Source organism: Microtus pennsylvanicus, chromosome 17, assembly GCF_037038515.1.
Source record: "Microtus pennsylvanicus isolate mMicPen1 chromosome 17, mMicPen1.hap1, whole genome shotgun sequence".
In the NCBI taxonomy this organism is placed as follows: Eukaryota; Metazoa; Chordata; class Mammalia; order Rodentia; family Cricetidae; genus Microtus; species Microtus pennsylvanicus.
In genome coordinates, this window is record NC_134595.1 from 36,957,258 (window position 1) to 36,980,369 (window position 23,112).

The following is a 23,112-nucleotide window of genomic DNA, read 5'->3' on the forward strand; positions in this document are numbered from 1 at the left end:
CTCGGGAATTTTCTGTGGAATGAACGGTCTCCTTGCTCCCTTCTCTGATACCCTAATCATACACAGAACTGACTGACAACACAGCAGCCTCTCGGGTCCCCTGGACACAGGAAAGCTTTTTGTCTTTGCTTAGTTTTAGGGCAGGACCTTGCTAAACCACACGCACACATGTATACAACACAAATGCATGCGCGTGTTGTGCACACAGGCACACTACATCCTCACATGCCACTCTCAAGGCACATACTAGAGAGCCTTGAAACATCACCTCCTCCTGCTCCCTGATCCACAGATCGGAACTGAGATGCAGACGGAAGACATGCCAGTATCTTGAACAAGATGCAAGGCAGGACCAAGCTGCCCCAGGCCTGCAGAACCCAGTGCCGAGTTCACTTCGCTGCCCCTCTCCTGGGGTCAGTTGACATCTCAAGGTCAGCAACATAAGGTTGAGTCACATGGACTCTAAACAAGGACAACGCTGGCCTCACACAGGAGTCCCAAACGCCTGCCAGAGCAGGTCTAGAAACTGGAGGCGGCACAGCGCCCGCCCCCACAAACACACCGCATTCTGCACAGTGCCTCTGCCTCTGAGAGCCAGGCCTCATCACATTTTGCACCCTACCCTGCCTCCTCTGTCTCCCACTACTGCCAGCCATGATCTAGAGACACCTTTTCCCAAGGCAAAAGCAAGAACAGCCACTTGATGTGCAACAGACTGGGGACCAGGTTCTGCTGCTTCCATCCCAGACCTCCCAGCATCCTGGGAAGTGCGTGTTATCGTCTCACAGATGAGGCAAGTGAACAGTGAAAGACTGCAATGCCCAGAGGAAGAGAGCTGGCATTTGAGCTCTACCTAGTGTCCTCACAGGCTCCCTCAGTCTCTCACTCATTTTGTGTGTGTATAGGTGTGTGTGCACCTAAGTGCACATGCGTGGAGACCAGAGACTAACATCGCGTGTCTCCCTCTATCTCTCTCCACCTCACTGATTTGACTACTCTGATGGCTAGCAAGCCCCGTGGCTCTTCCTGTCACCATCCACTGCAGGAATTACAGGTGACCACCGCTCTGCCCACTCTGACACGGTGCTGGGATGGACCTCTGGTCTGCATGCTTGCACAGCAATCACTTAGTCTACTGAGCCGTCTTCCTAGTCTCCCTCAGCAGAGACCCCATTTGTGGGGCCCTAAAGCCTAGCGACAGCAGAGCCTCACTGAGGTCACCAGTCGGAATAGATTACTTCCCTGAACTTCCCTAGGAAGACTGGAAAATGGGAGCAACTGCAGAGAGAGAGATAGCAGAGAATGTCCTGAATCTGCTGTGAACCACGAGGTGGGTAAGGAAGCTGCAGATCCTTTCTTCAGTATTCCCAGATACATACGCCCTCTCCCTCACTGTGCCCATGCTGAGTGATGGACGGTGAGCAATCACTTAGTCTACTGAGCCGTCTTCCTAGTCTCCCTCAGCAGAGACCCCATTTGTGGGAGGTTGGGACATCTGCCTGGGGCTCTTTAGTGGCCTGCAGGGAGGCTGTGTTGAGGTAAAAAAAAATGTATCTGTGGGCAGCTGTTTAGAGGAAGGAAATGCTGGGGCTTGGGGATGCCCCAGCCTGAGTCCAGGGCTCGGAGGCAAAGAGGGAGGGCACAGAACGCAGCCTCAGCCTCCAGTGGAACATTCTGTCCAGATTGTCTTCAAGCCCTCAGCACTAGCCTGCCAGCTCTCTGTGCACTTGTCCCAAGGGCAGGCTGGAATCCGGGCAATGTGGGAGCCAAAAAGACCCCATGACATCACATTTGCCACCACGCTGATGATCTGTGGGGTCACCCCAGTAGTACTACCTATCTTGAGATGGGAAGGGCCTGGGAGCTAGTAGGGACAGCCAGAAGGGGCTGGAATTGCTCAGATCCAAGGCCCAGGGGAAACTATTCTGGGCCCACTTCTTCCCAAAATAGAACCGTAAGTAGATATGGGGTCGGGTGAAGGGAGGCAGGGGCCATGGCATGGCATCTGGGGACATTTAACAGAGTAGGACAGCGGGGAGCTGGGCTGCATACTCAAAACACCCATAAGGGCATCTTCTCAACAGTAATAATAACAACACCAACCTACAGGCAGCAAGAGCGTCAGAGAAAGCCAGAGCTGCCCACTCTAAGAGCCGGCTGTGGGTCAATTGCTGCCCAGGCCTCCTGAGCCACCATTCCACTTCACGGCCACAAGGGCTGAAGAAGGAGCATTTGGCTCCTCTTCTGGCAGTTTCCGGGAGGATACTCAGTTCTATGTGAGCCCAGGTCTGCCCTCCAAATCTATGCCCCTGCTATGCTCCACCCTGAAGCACCGAGAGATCATGGGGTGGGCACAGGAACAGCTGGGGCTGAAGCGGGACCCTGGGCAGGCAAAAGGCCCCGGTGGCAGGAACGCTGACCTAAATGTTCAGGTTAAGTTGCTGCCAAGGCCACAGCCTCTTAGGCACACTCAGGCCATCAGGGGAAAAGAACAGGCTCTTGGTGATTAAGCGGAAAGCTATGCCTGATTTCCGCACCCCCAGAGAAACGCCAAGCAAGTCTGTTCCTGTCCCCAGCCCCTCCTCCAAGCCAACCCTGAGGGGCCTGGCACTATAGCACGGGCTAAGGACATCCTCACCAGCCTCAGCTCAGGGCCAGGCTAGAATATGGAGTATTTCCTCTGAGCACAACTCTCCTCCCCCAGGGGGCCAGGCCTGCCATGAGGCTGTGCCACCTCCACATCCTGGGCTAATCTGGCCCAGAGCCCATGGAGCCCCTGCTTAATGTCTACCCCAGCCCCTTCCCCCTGCCATCCCGTGGCCACCCCTTCCTGCCAAGCCATCCCCAGTTGGCAGCAGACTCCCACTTCTAAAAGCCCGCTTTGGGTCAATTGCCTGCTCAAGGACCCATAATGGCCCTTAGTGCTTAGCACTCAAGGTCCTGTTCTCCACCCGGGCCGTGAACTCCTCTCTAGCCCCAGAGTCAAAAGCTAGGCCTCTTCCCTGTCTCCAGCCTGCCTTTCCTCTCCATCTTACACCACTCCCCACCTGCCAGCCAGGGCCACCAAGTGGATGTCTGGACCCAGGTAATATACAAGTGTCCTGTTCCCCCAGCAGGAGCATGCCGGCCAACATGTATGCCATATTTGTTTCTACAATTTGTACCAAGGCATGTGTTTAGCCTTGCCCACCTTCTAGAGCCCTCTCTATTCATTCCCCTAAACCAGTCCTGACAAAAGAGGCAAGCTTTCCAAGGTTTTGCACAAGCAGATTAACTTATTCCCCCTGAACCCCAAGGCTCCCCCTAGCGAGAGCCTAGAGTTGGCCACTGGTGCAGCCTATGGTATGCACCTCTGCCTTGCCTCCTGACCTGGCAACCCTATGCATCCTGGCCTGGCAGCGCAGCCCAGGCTTATAGCCCCTGAGCACAGTTCTGCCCCCCAAACATCAGGCTGCTGAGGGCAGGATCCTGCATCCTACTGAGCCTCTCACAATGGTGGTCAAAAGAGGCTTTGACCTCTGGAGAGCATGTCCCTTGCCTGCCCTGAGTGAAAAGCCTGAGGAGGCTCGTAGCTGGTACCCCACACCCAATAGGTATCAGTGATTAGTGAAGGGCTCCAGCAGAAGACATCAGTCCCCACCCCCAAAACAGCCCCGATGGGCCATGTTTGATGTTTGAAACCTTTTCCTGGCTCCTAAACCCACCCTCCCATGAACAATTTCCAACTCTTAAGAGCTACTTGGGGAGCAGTAGAAAACAAGACCAAGCCTCCCAAGTAAGACCTCATGCGCCTGGTCCTTCTGCTGTGCTTGACCGAGCTGTACAACCCCTTACCCCGTTTGGGGTCTTTTGGAAGCTCAGGCCCACAGGCTCCCTCCCTTTCAAGGTCAGCCGCAGATCAAGCTTGCCTCCTGGCATGACTCCATTTTCCAGAATTTTCTAAAAAATGGACAGCCATGCCCCTCTCAGCACCCTGGGATTAGTTTCATCAGATCCACAAAGCATTTCCCTGTCACAGCCCTTGACGGAGAGGAGGAAAGCTGGTCCTCCAGTTTTCCCACACCAGCTCATCACCTCCTCCTTCTCCTCCTCCTCCTCCTCCTCCTCCTCCTCCTCCTCCTCCTCCTCCTCCTCCTCCTCCTCCTCCTCTTCCTCCTCCTCCTCCAACAGTTAGTCTAAAAACAAACAAAAATAAAACCACAAAATTGCACCGTAGATCAGGCTGGCCTCAAGCTCCCCGTAGCTGAGAATGACCTTGACCCTCTGATCTTCTTGCTTCCACCTCCTGAGTACTACTGGGATTACAGGAGTGTGTCACTATGCCCAGTTTCATGCTACTCTCTTCTAACAGGAGGCAACCAGATGCCTGCTGCCTCCAGATCCTATGACGGGGGTCCTTTGTACAGCACTTTAAAATCTTTGGGTCCAGGCTGGAGAGATGGCTCAGCAATTTAGAGCAATCGCTGTTTGTGGTATTTGGATGAAGGAGAATGGCTCTCGTAGGCACATATATTTGAATGCTTGGTTCCCAGTGGGTGGAACTGTTTGGGAAGATTAGGATGTCTGATCTCTTTGGAGAAGGTGTGTGGCCAGAGGTGGGCTTTTAGATATAAAAATCCAAGTCTTCCTCCCTCTATTCCTCCCTTCCTTCCTCCCCTTCCTCTTCCTCCTCCTTCTTCCACCTCTTCTTCCTTCTTCCTCTCTCTGCCTTGTGCTTGTAGATCAGATGTAAACTCTCAGCTACTACTAGAGCGCTACACCTTCCTGCCTGCCACAACGCTTCCTTCCACGATGGCCATGGGCTCTAGCCCTCTGGAACCACAGCCCTAATTAAACGCTTTCTTTAATAAGTTGCCTTGGTCATGGTATCTTGTCAGGGCAGTAGAATAGCAACTAAGAGCAACCGCTCTTCCAGAGGACTGGGATTCAGCCCCTAACACCCACATCAGGCAGCTCACAGTCATCTGCAACCCTGTCTCCAAGGACTCGAGTGCCCTCTTCTAGTCAGGCAGGTACCTGCACACACACACACACACACACACACACACACACACTACATACATATACACATATAAATAAAAATAATCTTTTTAAAAAAACTTAAGATCTCTATAAGACCTGGCAACTTCAGCAGAAAAGAACATCACTGGGCTGGAAGTATGGCTTGGCAGTGCTTACTCGCATGCACAAGACTCTAGGCTCCCCACCAAGCGAAAAAGAAAGCAAGCCAACTTTAAAAAGAACTCTGCATGTAGGCACAGTGGCTGTCACAGACCCTGCGTGCACAGCCGTGGGGGGGTGCAGTCGTAGCCCACTAGCCAACAGAGACACTAGGGACCATGAGAAGCCCCCAAGGAATCGGACCAGGGTACCCTTCTAAGTTCTTCCTGCTACCACCAGCTTTGCACCTAGGAGCAAGGCAGCCAGCTTCCTGAGCCCCAATCTAACCACTATACGCGGCCCGGCTCGCCTCTCCAGGATGGACACAGGCTGCCCAGGTGCCTCCCAGCTGCCCTGAGCCATGGAGAAGGCCTGGAAAACTGGAGGAACTGTGTAAGTGACAGTGACATTTGTCACTGTTTATGCCTGGGAGGATAGTTTCTGGTATAAGCTGATGGAGGGAAAGCTCACTCTCACCACTGAGTTGTGGCTTCACATCAGCCACACTGAAGCAAAGCACAGCATCTCTTTCCTGCACCCACATACAAAACTAGACAACGTGTGAGCATTTCACTGTTACCATTGCCGTGGCCCCTCTCCCTCGAGGCAATCCCAAGATTCCAGCAGCTGCCCAACATGACAGCTATAATAAAATCCTATACATATGTGGAGAAAACGCTCCTCATACAGAGGAAGCAGATCGTGGCTTCCCTTAGACCTGCCTGGTTGGCCAGCTTTGAAATTCTTGTACTCTGGAGATATTGTTCAGTAAGTAACAGTGACTTTGAATCCCACACTATGACACCATGACAGTCCATCTGGGGGCGGAAGCCCCGGCTGACTCACAGGCAAACAGCACATCCAGCAGCTCCTCACTGGGCACGAGTGGACAGACACCCCCAGGTTTCATTCCACTGCTCGAAACAACACACACTTTAAAGTGGATGAATTGTTTATTTCTGTAATTTTCCACTCAATGTTTTTGGACCTCAGTTGACATCGGGTAACTGAAACCCGGAGAAAGTAAAACCTCAAATTGGGAGGGGGGAGACTGCTATGTTGTTATTGCAGAAACCACGTGCCCTTAAGTATTCTAACTCCCCAGTTCCCCAACTCTCACCCCAACCTGACCTCCAGGTCACTCTATAGGACTTCCCAACCCCCTGCTGTGAGGCTGATGATGGCAAGGAAAGCTGTGTCTCCAGTGACCCAGGTGTCTAGGGTACAAGCCCTTGTGTGCAGACTGCGTAGCCTCAGATGCCTTCATAGCCACCCCACTCAGGTCTCTGGGTGCCAATTCTCATGTACAGAGGCCCCCACACGAAGTGCCTTAGTGGGCAACGCACACGCCCATCATCATCGGGAAATTCCTCAAACTCTTCTGTTTCGGGACCAGAGAACAGCTGCTTCAGCTCTTTGCACGCATCAGGAGTGACCAGGGCAAGCATCCTAACTCCACCCTGCCCCCTAGAGCCCCATCAGAGGGGGCAACCCCCTAACTCGTTCGCCCAATCCCTTGGGCAACATCTGTTGAGTAAGATGAAAACCTGAGTTGAAGATTAAACCACTCGGCCCTCACTGGCCCGGGCACAGGCTGGAAAATATGTTTGGATGTTTGGCCAGCAGGGCCTGAAGCTGGGCAGAAAATCTGGGTCTGAATCAGGGGAAGGGTGGTTAGGATTCATCCAAGGTCAGTTAAAAAAAAAAAAAAAAACCTTGCGGAAGCAGAGACAAACCAAGGCCAGAACATGCCATAGTCAGACAGATGAACGGGACACACCAAGTTGGGAAACAGTAAAACAAGGCAGTCAGACAGTGCCCTACAGCGGCTGGAAGGCTGGCACTGGAGGGAAAAGGAAGGAAAACCCTGAACCCACCCTTTCCTCCCTCTTAGGAGCCTGCCCAAAGCACTTGCCTCACCCACGGTGAGGAAGCAGGTGCTGAGCGCGCTGGGGGAGCCAAACTTTCTCCTTGTGTCTCCTGGACCGCTTTCCCATTGGCAGGGCAGCACAGGGCCTCCCATTGAGTGCAGTGGCTTGCCCCAGACCCATGTCCCGGACTCACCACAGGCATCAGGGAACGCAGGGCCACAGTAGGACCCAGCTACCTCACCGCCAGCTATCACAGTCCTGATCTGTGCCCGGCACATGTGTGTGAATGTCTACCGAATGCCAGGAAGATAAAAGTCCCTGTCCTGGAATTCACACGCTGGTGTGGGCGGAACCCCCTCAGTCAAGATAACGACAAATAAGTAAGGTGCACAGGGTGGAAGAGGCCACAAGCACCACGGAGCAAGGGAAGAAGGAAGGGAGGTGAGATTCCTGGGGGAAGGGAAATGCTGACCGGTGAGGAGGCATGTCTGTCGGAAGAGCATTCGAGGCAGAGGGAAGAGAAGGAGCCATGTCGCTGGGGGTAGCACGGTGTCTGATATGTTTAAGGCTCATCAAGATAAACGCTGGGTGCGAAAACAAGGTGAGGGCAAAAGAGATGAACTGGGAGAGGAAGGCATCTGTGGAAGAGGCTAAGGGTTTGCTCCAGAGGTGACAGACTTCGGATTCTTTGGATATATATCATTAGGTGGATTAGTCTGATGTTTTATTCTTTTGACATAAAGAATACCTCGTGAAGTAGGTACTGTTAGTAGCTCCCGCTCTGGGAAAGGGCAACTAAAGAAAGAGGGGGTCATTCAATTAAAGCAAAGAAGGTAAGGAACAAGAAATAGGAGAGAAATAAAGATCTGGGGATGGGGTGCTGGGACCCAGGGGAAGGAGTGGAACTCCTTGATTTTTTTCTTACTGCTGGGGGAAGTGGGTTCTGAGGACCATCACCACCTTCAGGCCCCAGCCTCGCCAGGAGGCGGCTCACCCAAAGTCCTGCAAGGCTGCTCCACTATGCGGGTGAGAACAGCATGGAGTCAGGAAGAAGGCCGACCTGGCACATGTGCCCTTCAAAGGCAGGCAGCCCTCCCAGCTGCTAACTGCAGGCCTCCAGTAGGAGCACCATCCTAGGCCCTTCTGTCCTGACCTTGGACCTTGCCTCTGTAAACAAAACCCAAGAGCCAGATGCCGGCCCCTGCCTCGTGGTCCCTAAACCCTGGACCCTCAGCCTTCCTGGGCAGCCAAGGACATTCTGTTCTTAGCCCTAAGGTAGCAGCTCAGTAGAAATGACAACAGTCATCATATTCTCTCCCAACCATCCTCCTCTGGCACACAGGATACCTTTGTGACCCTGGAGGGGTTTCTAGCCAGACCACTCTGGCCTCATTCGCAGCCCCACCCCTACCCTGCTATTGCGACAGGGATCTGTGAAAGTAACACCCCACATCTGGAGGCTCCAGTGGGGTAGCTGACATCTAGGAGAGTCTCACCTAGGGAGTCAGGTCTCTGTAGCTGGTCTGCCCATGGCCTGAGTATACAGCAGAGTGACGGGGGGCCAGGAATCTGAGAGCCCACGTGCATCAGAAATCCAAGACACAGAGAGAAAGAAGCGACCAGGTTACAGTTACGGGCAAGTTAGGGCTGAAGCAAAAGAAAACTAGATGCCATGGCTGTGTGTTCCACATCTAGGCAGAGCAAGTGATCACGCGTCTGTGAAGCATACCAACAACCAGACTCAGACTCCCCCTACAACCCCCGCAACACTGGTACCACCACGGATGTTCCATACCAGCCCAGCCGGTATGGCCCACCTCAAGTCCCTCTGCACGATCCTTCTCTGTCTCTCTCCTTGTGTCTCTCTCTTACACAAAACACACACACACACACACAGCCCTTCTGCAGTCTCCAGACCCAACCTGCCCCCAGAATGCAGTGGAATGGGACCTGGAGAGGCTAAGGAAGCAGGAAGCCCGGCCAACACGTCAGCCCAGCTGGAATCAGTCTGCAGCGGGCCAGCTCCACAGCCCACAACTCACAGAGGTCCTGCCCCTGTCCGAACTGTTCTGGAAACATGACAGGGATGAGGGGGATGAGGGCCATAAAAGCAGAAAAACAGAGTCACAGGGACATAGCAAAGCTGAGGAGAGGAGCAGAGGCCACCACCTTGTAGGTGGACTCCGGGAAACACCATCTATGCTCCTGCCTCCAGCTGAAGGGTACAAGACCTTCAGTCAGGAGGGTGGAAGGAGATACCACAGAACACCCCAGGACTCCAGGCCCTAGAACAACAGTAACCTAGCCAGGCCTGGGGACATACAAGATGGCCTTTTATGGGTTTTCCCAAGGACCTCAAATCTCCAGACACACACAGCAGGCCCTGCAGCACGTCAGGAGGGACCTCATGACTCATTTCCTCCCACCAGCCTCAGCCCCAAGCCCTCAACCCACTCCACCCCACAAACCCAGCTCCCAACATGCAAGAGACTGGAAGGAGAAAGAAAGGCTGTCACTCACCACCAGTTCATGGCTGGATGGAGGAACACAAGGGGCAGCCACCTGGGAGAGAGGTAAAAAATGTCGCTGTTAGCATCTGTCCCAGCAGCCCCTGGGCCTCCTGAGCCCACTCTTACCCCAACCCCTAGGGGGTAGCCTTCCCTGAGGCACAGAGAGAGCTCTTCAGAAGGCCACCCACAAAGACTTAGATCAGACAACAAACATGAAATGCCCCTCCACAGGTCAAATCCTGTAAAACATAACATGCCTACCTGGAGGTCAGCATGGCAGTAAATATACCCTGAATCCTACCATAACCATAAAGCTTCCCCCCACCCCCTCCTCGATTCCTCTACAGTATAGAAAGATGGATTTAAAATACTTGAAAAACATGATTTAGACCTGTAGGAAAGTAAAATCCCATCCCTCCATCTTTCCCCATAGCCAGTGGCTGACCCCAAGTCAGAGCTGAGGGGGGCTCCCCCAGGCTGGGAATGGCCAGATCTTCCAGGGATTGCACAGAGCACTTTGGGGGGAGGCAGCACCCACTAGGAAGGGGACTGTCATTATCAGATCATCCTCATCCTTCTCTGAGCCAAGGTCATGGCAACTTGGCCTCTAGGAGGGAGAGAGGAAGGAGGGCTCAATGGCCACGCCACCCTGACAATTAGCAGGGCACGTGTCAGAGGCCAGTACATTCCTTTCTCCAGCCAACACATTTTTCTTGGATCTCAGTCCTCAAACTTGGCTCTGACTCCTCACCCAAGCACCAGGCCAGAGGCCTTCAGAGAAGCAGACGGTGGCTGAAGAGGCAACTGCCTCTCCAAACGGTAGGCAACCCCATCTCATGTGCAATACCAACGGCTTGCAGAGCTGGTACCACTTAGCAGGCACGCTGCTAAATAAAGCGCTTTGCCCTTTCAACAACCAGAAAGGCAGACTCTACTGTTACCTCCCCAGGAGGAGTTGAGGCAAGACAGGGTAAGCAATTTACCCAAAGTCACACAAGCACAGGTGAGGCTGGGAGTTGAACCCGGGCAATCTGGTGTGAAGATTTGGTGTGAAGAGCTCTGATTATTCATGGTGCTCCCTGTAGGAGAATGGGGGTGCAGAAAGAGCCCAAAGCCCAGTTCTGGATTCACATGGGCATAGGACTCAGGGTGAATGTTTTAGAACCAGACCCAGAGTGGGAGCAAAGATGGAGAGGAGAGAGACAGTCTTCAGACCTCTCTATGGTCATCCTGATCAATCGCTAAGATAGGGAGGAGAGAGACGATCTCTAGACCTCTCTATGGTCATCCTGATCAATAGCCACGGCTCAACCACAGTCTACACTCTCTGTCCTTTACAACCCAAGCCAACCCAACCACAGCGATTGTAAATATTCGAAGCACAGACCAGACTCTCGGAGGGGCCCCTCCCAACTCATGAGAGCATCACAGGGACTTGGGTACGATTGCTGGGCCACATCCTGGTCGGGATGGACCCGGTTAGACTCCCATCCTGAGCACCGCAGACAGACAGTTGTGACCTCTAGAGAGGGCTATAACACAGGAGGGCAGAGCTGCCTTGGCTTTCAGAGCCCAAACTGGTCTCCATTGCATAAGGGAGGGCCGTGACTTTGAGACACACAGAAGGTCTCTCCCCCAGGCCCATCCTAACCATGGACCCTTTCCTCGCCCTTCACCCCCAACTCCCCAGGCAGATGTTCCCACTAAGAACTATTACCTAAGGGAGTAAAGTTATAGTCCCTCAAAGTGGTATCCTAGGGGCCTTTCCACCCCAGACCCATACAGGCCAGGGCTGCTGGCCACGGACTTGTGTGTCTCAGAGCTTAGAGTCTCATTCTTGCTCCTTTTTTTTTTTCTGAGGCACAGAAATGTTTCCTTAAAAGGCCGTCTGTCTCTCCTTCTCTCCAGCACCCTGGCCCCCAGCCACCCTCTCAGGAGCCCAGAATGTGCCAGGAGTACCAGGGGCCCTGCCACTCTGTGGTCTATGCTCAGCAGCCCCACACTCCTGGCATCAGCAGCGGCTGGCCCCACGGACTACAGGTGACTTAGGTAGCCTTGGGCCTTCTTCAAGGGCTCTGATGACAGCCCTGCTGGAACCAGGCAGCCACAGGTGAGCTGCTCCTCCTGGCAGACCACTGGACTTGGGGCAGAATCAGCCTACTGTGCCATGCCCCCAAATGAAGGGCAGAGGACAACACCCTCACAACAGCAGCAACCAGCCCCCCACCACCACACTGGCTTCCCAGCAGCCATGACTCTGTGCACTGTGAGAACTCATCCAGGGCCCACGGGTGGGCCCACTGACTATCCCTGCTTAGCAGACGGGAACCGAGCCACAGCTGGGCAGAGGCACGATCCTGCCCTGCTCTCACGGCCACCCTGCTTTGCACAGAGCAAGGACCGCCCAGACCCCTGCCAACACCCTGTTTCAGTGCCTCACTACCCTGCAAGGAGGAGGACCTGGGAAGCACCCCTTTCTCAAAACCCCAATAAAAGCCTAAGTTCTCAGCCTTGCTTACATAAAACTCCAGATTCCTAAACTGGCCAGGTCCTGCAGAGGAGACCCCATACTTGTGGACCCTGACCCAAGAAACTGTACAGGAAGCCTCACACTTCCAACTCTAACCTCATCACCGTATTCTGGGTAGAAACACTATCTTGGGTTTCCTTTTTAACACTTGCTGGGTCTACGGGTTTTCTTGTTATATTTGATGGTGGTAGCTATGGGTTTTTGTTGTTGTTGTTGTTTGTTTGTTTGTTTGTTTGAGGGAGGGTCTTACTATATAGCCAACACAAACCCAGAACTCTTTCTTTCCAGCCTCAGACTCCCCAGTGTTGGAATAACAGGTTCGCATCACTGTATACTTGGCTTAAATGCCCCCTCCCACCATCTTTTTCTAGGAGAAATAATCTTAGAAGAGTGTGTGCGTGTGCATGTAGGCCTGTGTGCTGGGCACATCTGTGCCCTGCTATACGGATGAAGGCCAGAGGACAACTTGCAGGAGTCAGTTCTCTCCTTCCACCACGTGAGTCCTGGAGATGGGATGCTGACGTCTGGCAGCAAATCTCCACCCTCTGAGCTCTCTCATTGCCCCTCTCCCTTTTCACTGCGGCAAAACATGCACGGCATAAAAAGCCCCATCTTAGGGGCTGGAGACGTGGCCCTGTGATAGATCTTTTGACTGGAATGCACAACATGTTAGATTCAGTAACCAATACCCAATATAATAATAATAATTTCCTAAAATTAAGAGTACCATAAAATAAGCATTTCCAAGTATAAAATCAGTGGAGCTGAGTGCATCCACAGTGAAATTCTAGCAACTACGTACTTCTAGAACTTTTCATCATCCAATACACCACACCCACTGAACAATGAGCTCCCTCTTTCCCTTCCCACTCCATAAAATCTCACCTTCTGCACTGTGAATGTGCTAACCACAGAGACCTCTGGGATCTGACAACAGATCCTTAAGGGGCTTGGACCACCATTCCCATTTCTAAACTCCCCTTCCCAAACAAGATTCTTGGATCTGCCTTGGAAGGGGGGTTTAGGAACAGGCCCATTTATGAAGATCTGCCTTGTGACCCTAGGCATATCACATAAACGCTCATCTCTCAGGACCCTCCATCCTGGAGCTGGCCACAGAACTCAGTGGGATTGCAGAGGGAGGAATGATACCCAGGGAGGCCAAAAAGAATATGCACAAAAGGGCCTCCTGGGTTTGTACCAGACTGTGAGAATCGGAACCATGCAAAGAGGTCTCACACGAACCCCAAAGGATAGGCTGTGGGGTACTTACACATAGGCTCCTGGAGAGAGATATTCCCCTCACTCCCACACTGCTCACCCTCGTCGTTTGTATCTTTCATCAAACCCTTCCTGATACACCACAAACCATGCCTCCCAAGTCTCCGGGAGCAAATCAATGGTACCCAAAGCGGGGTCATAGGAATCTCAGTTGACACCCAATTGGTCAGAAGCACAAAGACACCCTGAAGTTTGAAAATGGCACCTACGAGGCAGAAGGCAGTCCTGGGGACCAGGTATCCAACCTATGAGGTATGTCACTGTGTCCTGTGCGATATTGGGTTGGAGGTCACCTGTAGTTGTCACCACTGCAGAACTGTCTGCTGCTGCTGATGAGACCCACGTATACATCCTGTGAAGTCACAGAAAGTCTTGTGCTGTCGGGTGGGACAGAAACCAGGACATGTGCGGTTTGCTAACAGACACATTCCTGAAAGACCAATCACATGCTTGCCGTTTTGTGTCTGGCTGATTTCCCTGAATAATATCCCCCAAACTGGCATGTGAAAATTCAAACCAGTCCCTTAGAAAGTGCCCAGGGATGGGGCCTTTAAAGACATGACTAGGTGAGTCCACCAAGGTGAGCCCGATTCAGTATGACCTACTGTCCTTACAGGAAGAGACTGGAAAAAGACCAAAGGGGAAGAGCCCGGAGGATACGGGTGAAGGCAGTGTCCATGTACTGAAGAGACAGTGTTGCAGGCTGATACTGACTAAAGAACCCAGCCCGGAAGCCATGAGAGCCAATTGCATGACCCTGAATCCACATTTCTAAGATCTACCAAGGTTCAAGGTCCACTGCCTGCCCTACCGCCCTGAGTGGATCCACGTGTGATGGTCATGCGGCTCATTTCCTGAGGAGTATTCATGGTGACCCCCATCCCTGTCCAACATGTCTGGGTACCCACATTAATGACATATGGAACAGAGGGACAATGGGGTTTATAAAGCACCTACTGCGTGTCACTGAGCTGGGCACTTTACAGCCATACACATCTTCCCTTTCAGACCAGTTTTTGAAATTAAAAAAAAAAAGGCTCATGGAAGTTAAGCTAGATCCCCAAAGTCAAACATCTGGGAGCATTAGCTGGGCAGCTGATGACCGGGAGGTTTTCTCAGCTTTCTTCATATCAAGCTCCAGTCTAACACTTGTTCCCTCTTCCTCAAACCCCACCCCCAGCAAGGTGCGCATCGATACCCTAGCTCCCAGGGTCTCAGGTCGCCTCCCAACAAACTGAAGGCTCTCAGAGAAACTGTAGCCTACTTCAGCCCTGCCTCAGACACCCGCCTTTCCCACCTGTTCTCTGCCGCACGGCTGGATAGGGCACACACTGAGGCAAGGTGCTGGGGCTGCAGGTCACTGGGAGAGTGTGGGCGTCCCAAGGAGGGGCTGTGAGTCTGGCACAGACGAGGTTATCCCTGTCCCTCTGTTGCATGTCACACTCCCATACTGATCCCCTGCTCCATGCCACCCCTATTCCCACAAAAGGGAAGCACACAGGTCCTTTCCAGTGTGCAGCTTGGCCCAATTCTCACTTCAGGAGTGAAGTCTGTTTTGAAAGGGAAGATGGGGAAAGAATATTTCGGTAACACTAATACATGTGAGACATATGGAAATGAGAATGCTTGGCATATCAAAAAAAAAAAAACCACCAGGACTCGCCTTTAGCTGGGACCCAGACAGGGTAAAGGGAAGACGCCCTGATGAAGGAACACTGAGCTGGGTATAAAAGAGGAGGAGCTGTGCACCACTCTTTCTGTGCTTGACCGGGGAAAACTATGAATGTCCAGGAAAAGAGGACAGACTTTAGGCTGCTGGAACCGAGGAACCGCTGAAGGTTCTGGAGTAGAGGAAGGACCACCAGAAGCGATGCTCCAGTCAGAGAATTCCTGGCACAGAGACAGGAAGAATGGAAGAGTAGAGAACTTAAGGCAAGTAGAGAGGTACAGTAACCATACCAACAGAAACAAGGAAAAGAAAGGGGAGGGAAAAGCAGAAGCCTGAAGCCTAGGGCCAGGGAACCATTGGGTACCCCAAAATCTAGAAACCCATAAAACACTCTAGCCCAGAGCTTCCAGCCTAGCCTCTACTTCTTCCACTCCCAAGCAGAGACACCGCCCACCATTCCATGGTCACCCTTTGTACCAGGAGGTAACCAGCATCTAAACTCTGGTCACTGAGCATCACCACATGGTAGCCTCAGAAAAGTCAAGTATCTGTGCCTATAGATAAGGAAACCTCATCTGTGAGTTCATATCATCAATGCCCTGGGACAATCAAAGTCCTCTACTAAGTCACCCTGTATTGTCCTGGAAGCCTAGGTGTCCTCTGTTTCTTGGTGGGTGCCCAAAAGATGTCGAGACCATGGGGTTGAAGCCTGGAAGCAGGACAAGACTGCTTGAGGCATGCCAGCAGGGCTCAAAGCCACTAGCCTCCCAAGATGAGCTTCAGGCCCTAGGCTGGAGAGGTCTGGGGACAGGGGTGGACCTTGCCTTGGGTCCACAGCCTCTGGGCCTGTGCAAACCCTGCAGGGCACTGTCCTTCTCTAACTCCAAGCCAGTAGCAAGGCTCTTTCCTTCCCTTATATAGAGTTCAACTATGACCAGGAAGGAAGTGTGGAGAGTTCCTTTTTGCCAGGAGGCAAAAAGAGGCCTGTTCCCGGGAACATCTTGAACCAGAAGCCTGGCCCCTGCCCTGGATCCCTCAGCTCCAGTGATGACAGAGAATTGGAGGGGGCTTCCCTTCCTATAAAGGAGCCTAGATTAAAACTTGGGGAAGACAGGACCCATTGCTGCCTCAGATTCTGACTCAGAATTTTGTCCCCAGAACTCATAAGGTCCCCAGCACTACCCTACTAGGTCCCCAAGTTGCTCCTTCTGCTTGAATCCTCTTCCAGGACACCTGTCATTGGCTGCCTGGCCCACTGCCAGGTTCTACACAGTTGTCAGACAGGCTACTCACGGAGGGAAACTGATCTCCTGGCAGACCCCTCCGCGTGTCTCTCCACATACAGACGTGACTCTCACACCCCACTCAATCAAACAGCCAGCCTGAAAGAGGATGAGATGACCAGGTGTGCCCAGGAATGCAGCGTTCAGAGCAACCCCCAGTCAGAAGGTCCCCTAACAGCTAAGGAGCGAGGATGAAGGTGGGGAGAGCATACCGAGCTATGATCCAAGTAGACCTCATTACTGAAGCCGATCCCCTTCAGAGCTGGCCGGGAAGACGGCACACAACAGCAACTGGAATCAACACCCTAAAGCAGTGGTTCCAGCCTTCCTAATGCTATGACCCTTTAACATAGTTCCTCATGCTGCATTGACGCCCAGCTCTATAATGATTTCGTTGCCTCTTCACGACTGTAATTTTGCTACTGTTATGAATCATAATGTAAACTTCTGATATGTGTATGTGCCCCCTCCAGGGGGTGGCAACCCCCTGGTTGAGAATCACTGCCCTATAGGTTCCATGGGCTGCCCAGCAATTCTAAAGACGGGCTACCTGGAGAGCCCAACCTTAGAACCCCAAGGAGCCAACACAATGGTCATGCTTGCTGCCCCCCAACATTGGGGCAGCTGGGAAAGGAGTAAGGCTGCTCACTGGGATGGGTTTGTGAGCAATAGAATCTGAGCTCCGGGCACCTCCTGGGCACAGGCCTGAAGTTCAAGACTGCAATCCAGGGTCATAAGAGCAAGAGGCAGACAAAGGCCAGGAAACATGGTGGGATGGGGAAAAGGGGCACAGCTAGAGGGCATGGCTGGGCCCTGGGCCTGACACCGGCCAATGTCAATGTTCTGGCAACTAACCCTCCTCTGAGCTACCCAACTTCATTCAAGCCAAAATCTATACATCTTGTTTCCCTCTTCCTTTTCCCCATTCCCCCAAGTCTCCCGTGTATCACCACTGCCGTGCCCTGAGTCTAAGACATGGAGGCCCTGACCCTTCCCAGGATCTCCTCTCTAGCCCTTGGTCTCTTCTTAGCAACCAGGAAGTCATTTCCTACATTTTCGGTTGTGAGCCTAGCCTTTAACAGCTTAGCCATCTCTCCAGGGCCAGGAAGCCAGTTCCAAAGTGTACACTAGCCATGCTACTCCCCAGCCTAAAGGCCTTAGTATCGTGAGTGAGGGGATCCAGTCTAAACATCCTAACACAGCTGTAACAGCCCGTGGGGACCTATGGAACCACCCCTGATGCCCACTTCTCATCCTACGCACAAAACCCCTGTGCCATTTCCTGCTCTTTTCTCACAAATTCTGCCCTCTGTTGGAGAGCTTCGCAGCCCATTTCACAGACAAGGAAGAGCGAGGCACAGAGAAGTCAACATCCGCAGCCTAAGGTTACACCCCAGTAAAGAGCGAGTGAGCACAGAAGCAGGGCTCTGCCCCAGGAAGGCTCCAGACTGACTCCATGCCGCCCACGGCCTCGAGGCTTGCCCAGTGAGGACCAAGGGACCTTCCATGGAAGCCATGGCCTCTGGCAGAGAGGACAGCAAACCCAGCTGAGCAACGTGTAACCTGTTGGGCCCAGCTGAAGCAGAAGTCCAGGCCCCTGCAGTACCCCGGGAACCTCCAGAGCTGGTCAGAGAGCAAGGGATCAGAGAGGGGCGGGGCTGGCAGCTAGGAGGCCGTCCTGAAAGAGGCAGCTGCACAGAGGTGAGAAGAGGCTGTGAAGGGGACAGAAGACAGCCTGAAGAGGGTGCTTAAGGGGGACAGAGGGGGTACTTCAAGGAGAATATGGCAGAAGCCAGGCTTGTTAGCACAGGCCTGGAATCTCAGCTATGTGGGAGACTGAGGTTCGGGAACTGAAGTTTCAAGACTGTGTTGCTGTCTCAGAACAAAAACAGGGCTTTTTTTTTTATATCACCATTAAGAGGGCTGGTGATATAGCACTGTGGTAGAGTGCTCACCTAACATGCACAAGGTCGTGGGTTCGATCCCCAGTACCGGGGGCAGGGGATGGAGAATAACCCAGTATGCAGCTGGGAAATTAGATACTGGACACAGGAACCAGGCCTCTGTCCTGAGTGCAGGGGCTGAGCGTGCTTCCTAGCAGGCTCTGAACTGCAGAGAAATGGAAGCCCCACTCCTCCTGGGGCCGGGCGTTTGCTGTAGGGGCCTGGGTGGCACAGCCCTATGGCACAGAGATGACTTCTAGGAGTTCCTAGAAGCTGGTCCAAGGACAGGCTATGGGCTTGGTCAAAGTTCTGATACAAGAGAGGGCCAGAGGAAGTGACAGGCCCAAGAAACAGAGCCAAGTGTCACTCAGGCCAAGGTGATGGAGCTCCCAGCTGAGGAGAAAGAGGGGAAAGAGAACTGAGGACCGGCCCCAACCCTGGACGGAAGTTGTGGCCTCAGGAGGAGATAGGCATGTAAACAGACTTATAAATCTGCCTGGAACTGTGACAGTGGAAGTTGGAAGAGGCCATTCTTGCCCTAGGACAACTGTCCGGTCTGTTTTTCCCAAGGTCACACCCAGAAGGAGGTGTCTTCCTCATCCCTCACTCCCCACTGAGGGTTTCTGTCCCTACATAAGAACATTAAGAAACAAAATTCTTTCGCCCTAAACCATATTAGAACAAGGAAGCAGGAAGGATGCCTGGGAGGGAAAAAAAATTAGGAGCAATGGGAAAATCCACAGAGCCAATGGTCTCAAGAGCTGCTGGGGGCTGGATCAGCTGCTCCCGGCATGTCCTGGAAGGCTGAGAGCAATGGGGTAAGGTGGGGGCAGAGGTTGAGCTGAGGCAGGCACTGCAGAGAAGGTTCCCCAGGGGCATCAGCCCCCTGCCTCCTCAGCCAGGCCACCCGCTGCCGAGCAGTTCGACCACGGCACGCAGACCTCTGCCCTTAAACAGCTGCAGGGCTCCCTTCGAAGCATGAACTCCACCCTGTTTCCTAATTTCTAGGAAGGTCTTGATCCACCACCCAGGTGACAGGTTGATTTGTTCTGTTTACCGGAGAATGGCCTTGACCTTCTGATCCTCCTGCCTGTACAGGTGAGCACCACAACGTCCAGGGTTTGGTATTACAAAGGTGTAAAACCAGGGTGTCATGCATGCCAGGCCAAATGCACCTCATCCCCAGCCTCAGGATGCCAGCCTTGGAGATGGAGAAACGGTAAACACAGTCACTGCGCCCTTCCAGCCTCAGGATGACTCCAATTTCAGCAGCACCGAAATGTTTAAAAGGTCATCACAAATTTGAAGAAATGTCTTAAATTTCTGTTGATTCTCCGGACTCCCTAAATAGCCTAACGGGGCTGACAGGAAGTCCTTCCCGATGTCTACTTCTCTTTTTTAAAGGCCTTCAAGCTTGCCAAAGCAGGATGAGAGCAAAGCCAGCCTCGTGTTTGTCAGGGGAAATTCCACAGCTTCAGAGTCTATCTGTGAACTTCATGTCTCCTGGACCCTTGGAGGATCATTTTGTCCTGCACATAACTCTAAATAGCTCAGCACTAAACTAACCCCGTCACTCGGGAGCAGGTTCTGCTCCCCAGGGTCATCACACCTTCCATGCACAGATGCCCTTTGCGAATTCCTGAACACCTCCAAGAGGCCACAAGTGTCCAACTAAAAAGCAAGGGACTGGCTGGACTGCAAGACGGGTGTGGGCTCAGACACCCTTAACTCCTTCCCTCTCAGCATCCTCACACATAAAAGGGACGGATGAGAACTACTTCTCAGTCTGGTTGGGAACAGTTAACGAGGCTGTGATAGGGCTGAGGGTGTAGCTCAGCTGTAGAGCATATGCCTTCCCCACCCTGCAAAGGGTGAAGATGAAATTGACTAAGCTCCCATCTGTAGGAATGCCTAGGACACAACGCAACGGGGCCGCTGTGTGTCTCAATGCTCTCACTGACACGTCTCCACTCACCGAATCCCCAGCTCCACCCTGTGATGTAAGTTCCACTGCCGGCCCCCTTTTATGGAAGAAACTGAGAAACTGCAGGATAGAGGAAGGGATCGAGTCCCATCTAGGCTGGAAGGATGGTTCAGTGGTCAAAAAATGCTTGCTGCTCTTGCAGAAAACCTGGGTCAGAATCCCAGCACCTACATGGTGGCTCACAACCATCCAGAACTTCAGAATATCTGACAACTTCTTCAGGCCTCCACCATATGCACATATATGTGTACATATACACATGTGGGCAAGACACTCATACACATAAAGCAAAAATAAAAAAGCATTTGAAGAGCCCATCTACCATCAACCGAAGACAACTATTCAACGGCAATTTCCATCAAAACACTGGTCTAAGATTTCCACCCTTTATGTAGTATGAGCTTCAGTTACCTGAAAGTCATTTCTGCAGAAACATCTGACCCACAGATGGCAGGGGCATTAATGAGCAATGACGAGACTTGCCCAGAGCCCCGAAAGCCAGAAGTCCCTAGAGCAGGGTAACCCGGCTTCACGAATCTCCTTTAAGACCATCTGTGGTGAGAGGCAGGAAGCCCTTCTTGCTCCCAATTAGACAGCAACAGAGACTTGAAGCAGGGCCAGCCCCGAGGCCGGAGCAAGCCTGGCTGCAACCAGCATTGTTTAGCTCTCTGTGACGCATATCCACCCCAGTCATGTTTCCTTGTTCCCGGGAAAAGCGCAGGGATGCACACTGACAGGGAGGCAGGGAAGGAAGGCAGCAACAGAACTGGCCCTCGTGGCTCAGAGAGCAGGCAGGTTGGAGATGAGGAGAGAAAGTGCCCATCAGATAGAGACTTTGTGACCCAGAGACACCCACAGACAACACCCTGATGACCACACACAGCTCTCAATGCCCCAGGCACCACACACTCCTCACCCAGCACACACACCACCACACCACTCTGCCAGATGCAAAGTCACTCCCTGGCCCTCTGGCCCCATCCCAGAACAGGCTCACGAAGGCACTGCCAACATATCCAGCTGCCTGTGTGACCCGGAGCACTGAGGAGCCGGAGCCAAGTGCAGCGGGAAGCCAGATGTGGGAAAGCGGCAGATGAAAGTGAACCGGAGGTCTGAGGGTCCTTGGAGCACCATCAGGTCTCTGCAACCCCACCCATCCCCAGATATCTAAAGGAACCGGGCCCTCTACTGCAGCCTGAGGCAGTAACGCATTACCCTTAAACTTGAACTTGCTGGTTGCCTGGGCTCTGCCTATCCTGTTAGAACAGAAGGGAGAATGTTCACATGCACACATACAAACACGTATGCATGGGAGGCTAGAAGGGTCAGAACCGAGCATTGCAAGCAGGTTGGGGCTGACTGGAGGGTAAACAGCTTCAAAAGCATGCAAGCGCCAAAACAGGAACTTCAGTATCGGGATCCACTGTACGTGTGATCCTTTTTAATCCACCAGATACAAGTGATTCCCCCTTTTCCACCGGAAGCCACCTAAACTTAAACAAGAGTGCACTGGCCAAGGTCGCACAGCCGGGAGGAGCTAAATTAGACACAAATCCAGAAGCACCAGACTGCAAACTCTGTGCCCTTCAGCCAGTCCACTGCAAGTCAGATGCAGCTGCTGACCACGCTGAGGAGGGGTGAGAGCCCAGATGGTGCTGGGTAGAACTAGTACAGCCGGAATCAGAGGGGGCACAGATGGGGGCATAGCCAAGGCTTGGACCCTGTCAGGACCCTTTCCTCAAAATAATAATAAAGGAGATGGAGCTTGGGTTCTGAGACTGTGATTCAGCAGCCTTTGGGGAGCATCCCAGCGCTCCAGTCCCACTCTTGGAAGTCTAAGAGCCACCTGCCCTAGAGACACCAAGCCATTACTCACAAGTTACTCACTTTGCCTTGGCATGCACCCTAGCAAGTCAAACCTCCCACTCTGGTCCCTGAGAGTGGCCACGGAGAAGCCAGAAGACTCATGGTTCCCCTCCCTCTTGCCAGAGCATCCCCACCTGAGTCATCGGGACACACCGGAAACTGGTCTGCCCACAGGAACAGCTGCTGCCCTCTGCTCTGTTCCAAGAAACAGATGCCTAAAGGAATGGTCACTGTCCCCAGACACAGAACAGCCCAACCCAGGACCAAAAGGGAGCTTCCCAGCATATCTGCCAGAATCCCAGAGGATGCTGGAAGATACCCGGGAGCCCAATCTCGACAAGAACAGGAGCCTACATTCAGAAAGCTCCATGGCGGGAAGGGAAGAACTCTTCTAGGCCCCGCTCCTCATTCCAGACGCTCAGAAGGGGAAATTAAACTGCCCAAAGTTGCACAGCGTCCAAGTCAGCAACTAGCGGCCTGATCCCACTCCTAGCACCCTGAGTTCCTCCAGCACCCTCAGCAACACCTCCCCTGCCCCAGATAGGGGAGTCAATCTCCCTAAATCTACTCTCCCTCTCTTGCGGAGCTGCTGCAGTGCCCGCAGTGGGAGTAGCAATTCAGGAAGTGAAGAGGAAGCCTCGAGATCCTGCAGCCAGGTCAGTCACCAGGAGAGCTGGAGGCTCCAGCTAGCGCCAGAAGCAGGCATCAGTCTTAAAAGGCAGGAGACAGAGTCCAGGACCTCGGGTTACAGGCTGAAGACCAGGCCCTCTGGCACAAGACAAGGAGTGGAATTCTTGGGGTCCCAACTGGGGAATTTCAAGAGTCCTGGCTTCCTCCTGCTCACCTCTCCTCCTTCATTCCTACGCCCTCACCCCTAACTATCAGGGCCCCTCTGCTCCCATATTCTGCTCAGCCACAGAGCTCGAGGGCAGCAACTGCCCCGTATGTAGTTGTCTGAGGGTAACTAAACCATTTGGAGGAGTTCATCCATCTCTCGGGCTCTCCCATCCCCCTC

At 52.9% G+C, this 23,112-nt stretch overlaps 1 protein-coding gene across 17 annotated transcripts in view; it reads right to left on the minus strand.

The window, feature by feature from the left end:
- Positions 1 to 23,112, minus strand: part of Tns1 (tensin 1) — a 222,161-nt gene that overhangs the window by 100,238 nt on the left and 98,811 nt on the right. For all 17 annotated transcript variants that reach the window (XM_075951155.1, XM_075951154.1, XM_075951157.1 and 14 more), the window contains one exon: positions 9,552 to 9,593. In XM_075951155.1, coding sequence (XP_075807270.1) covers positions 9,552 to 9,593 — 42 coding nt within the window. The remainder of the gene's footprint in view (positions 1 to 9,551; positions 9,594 to 23,112) is intronic.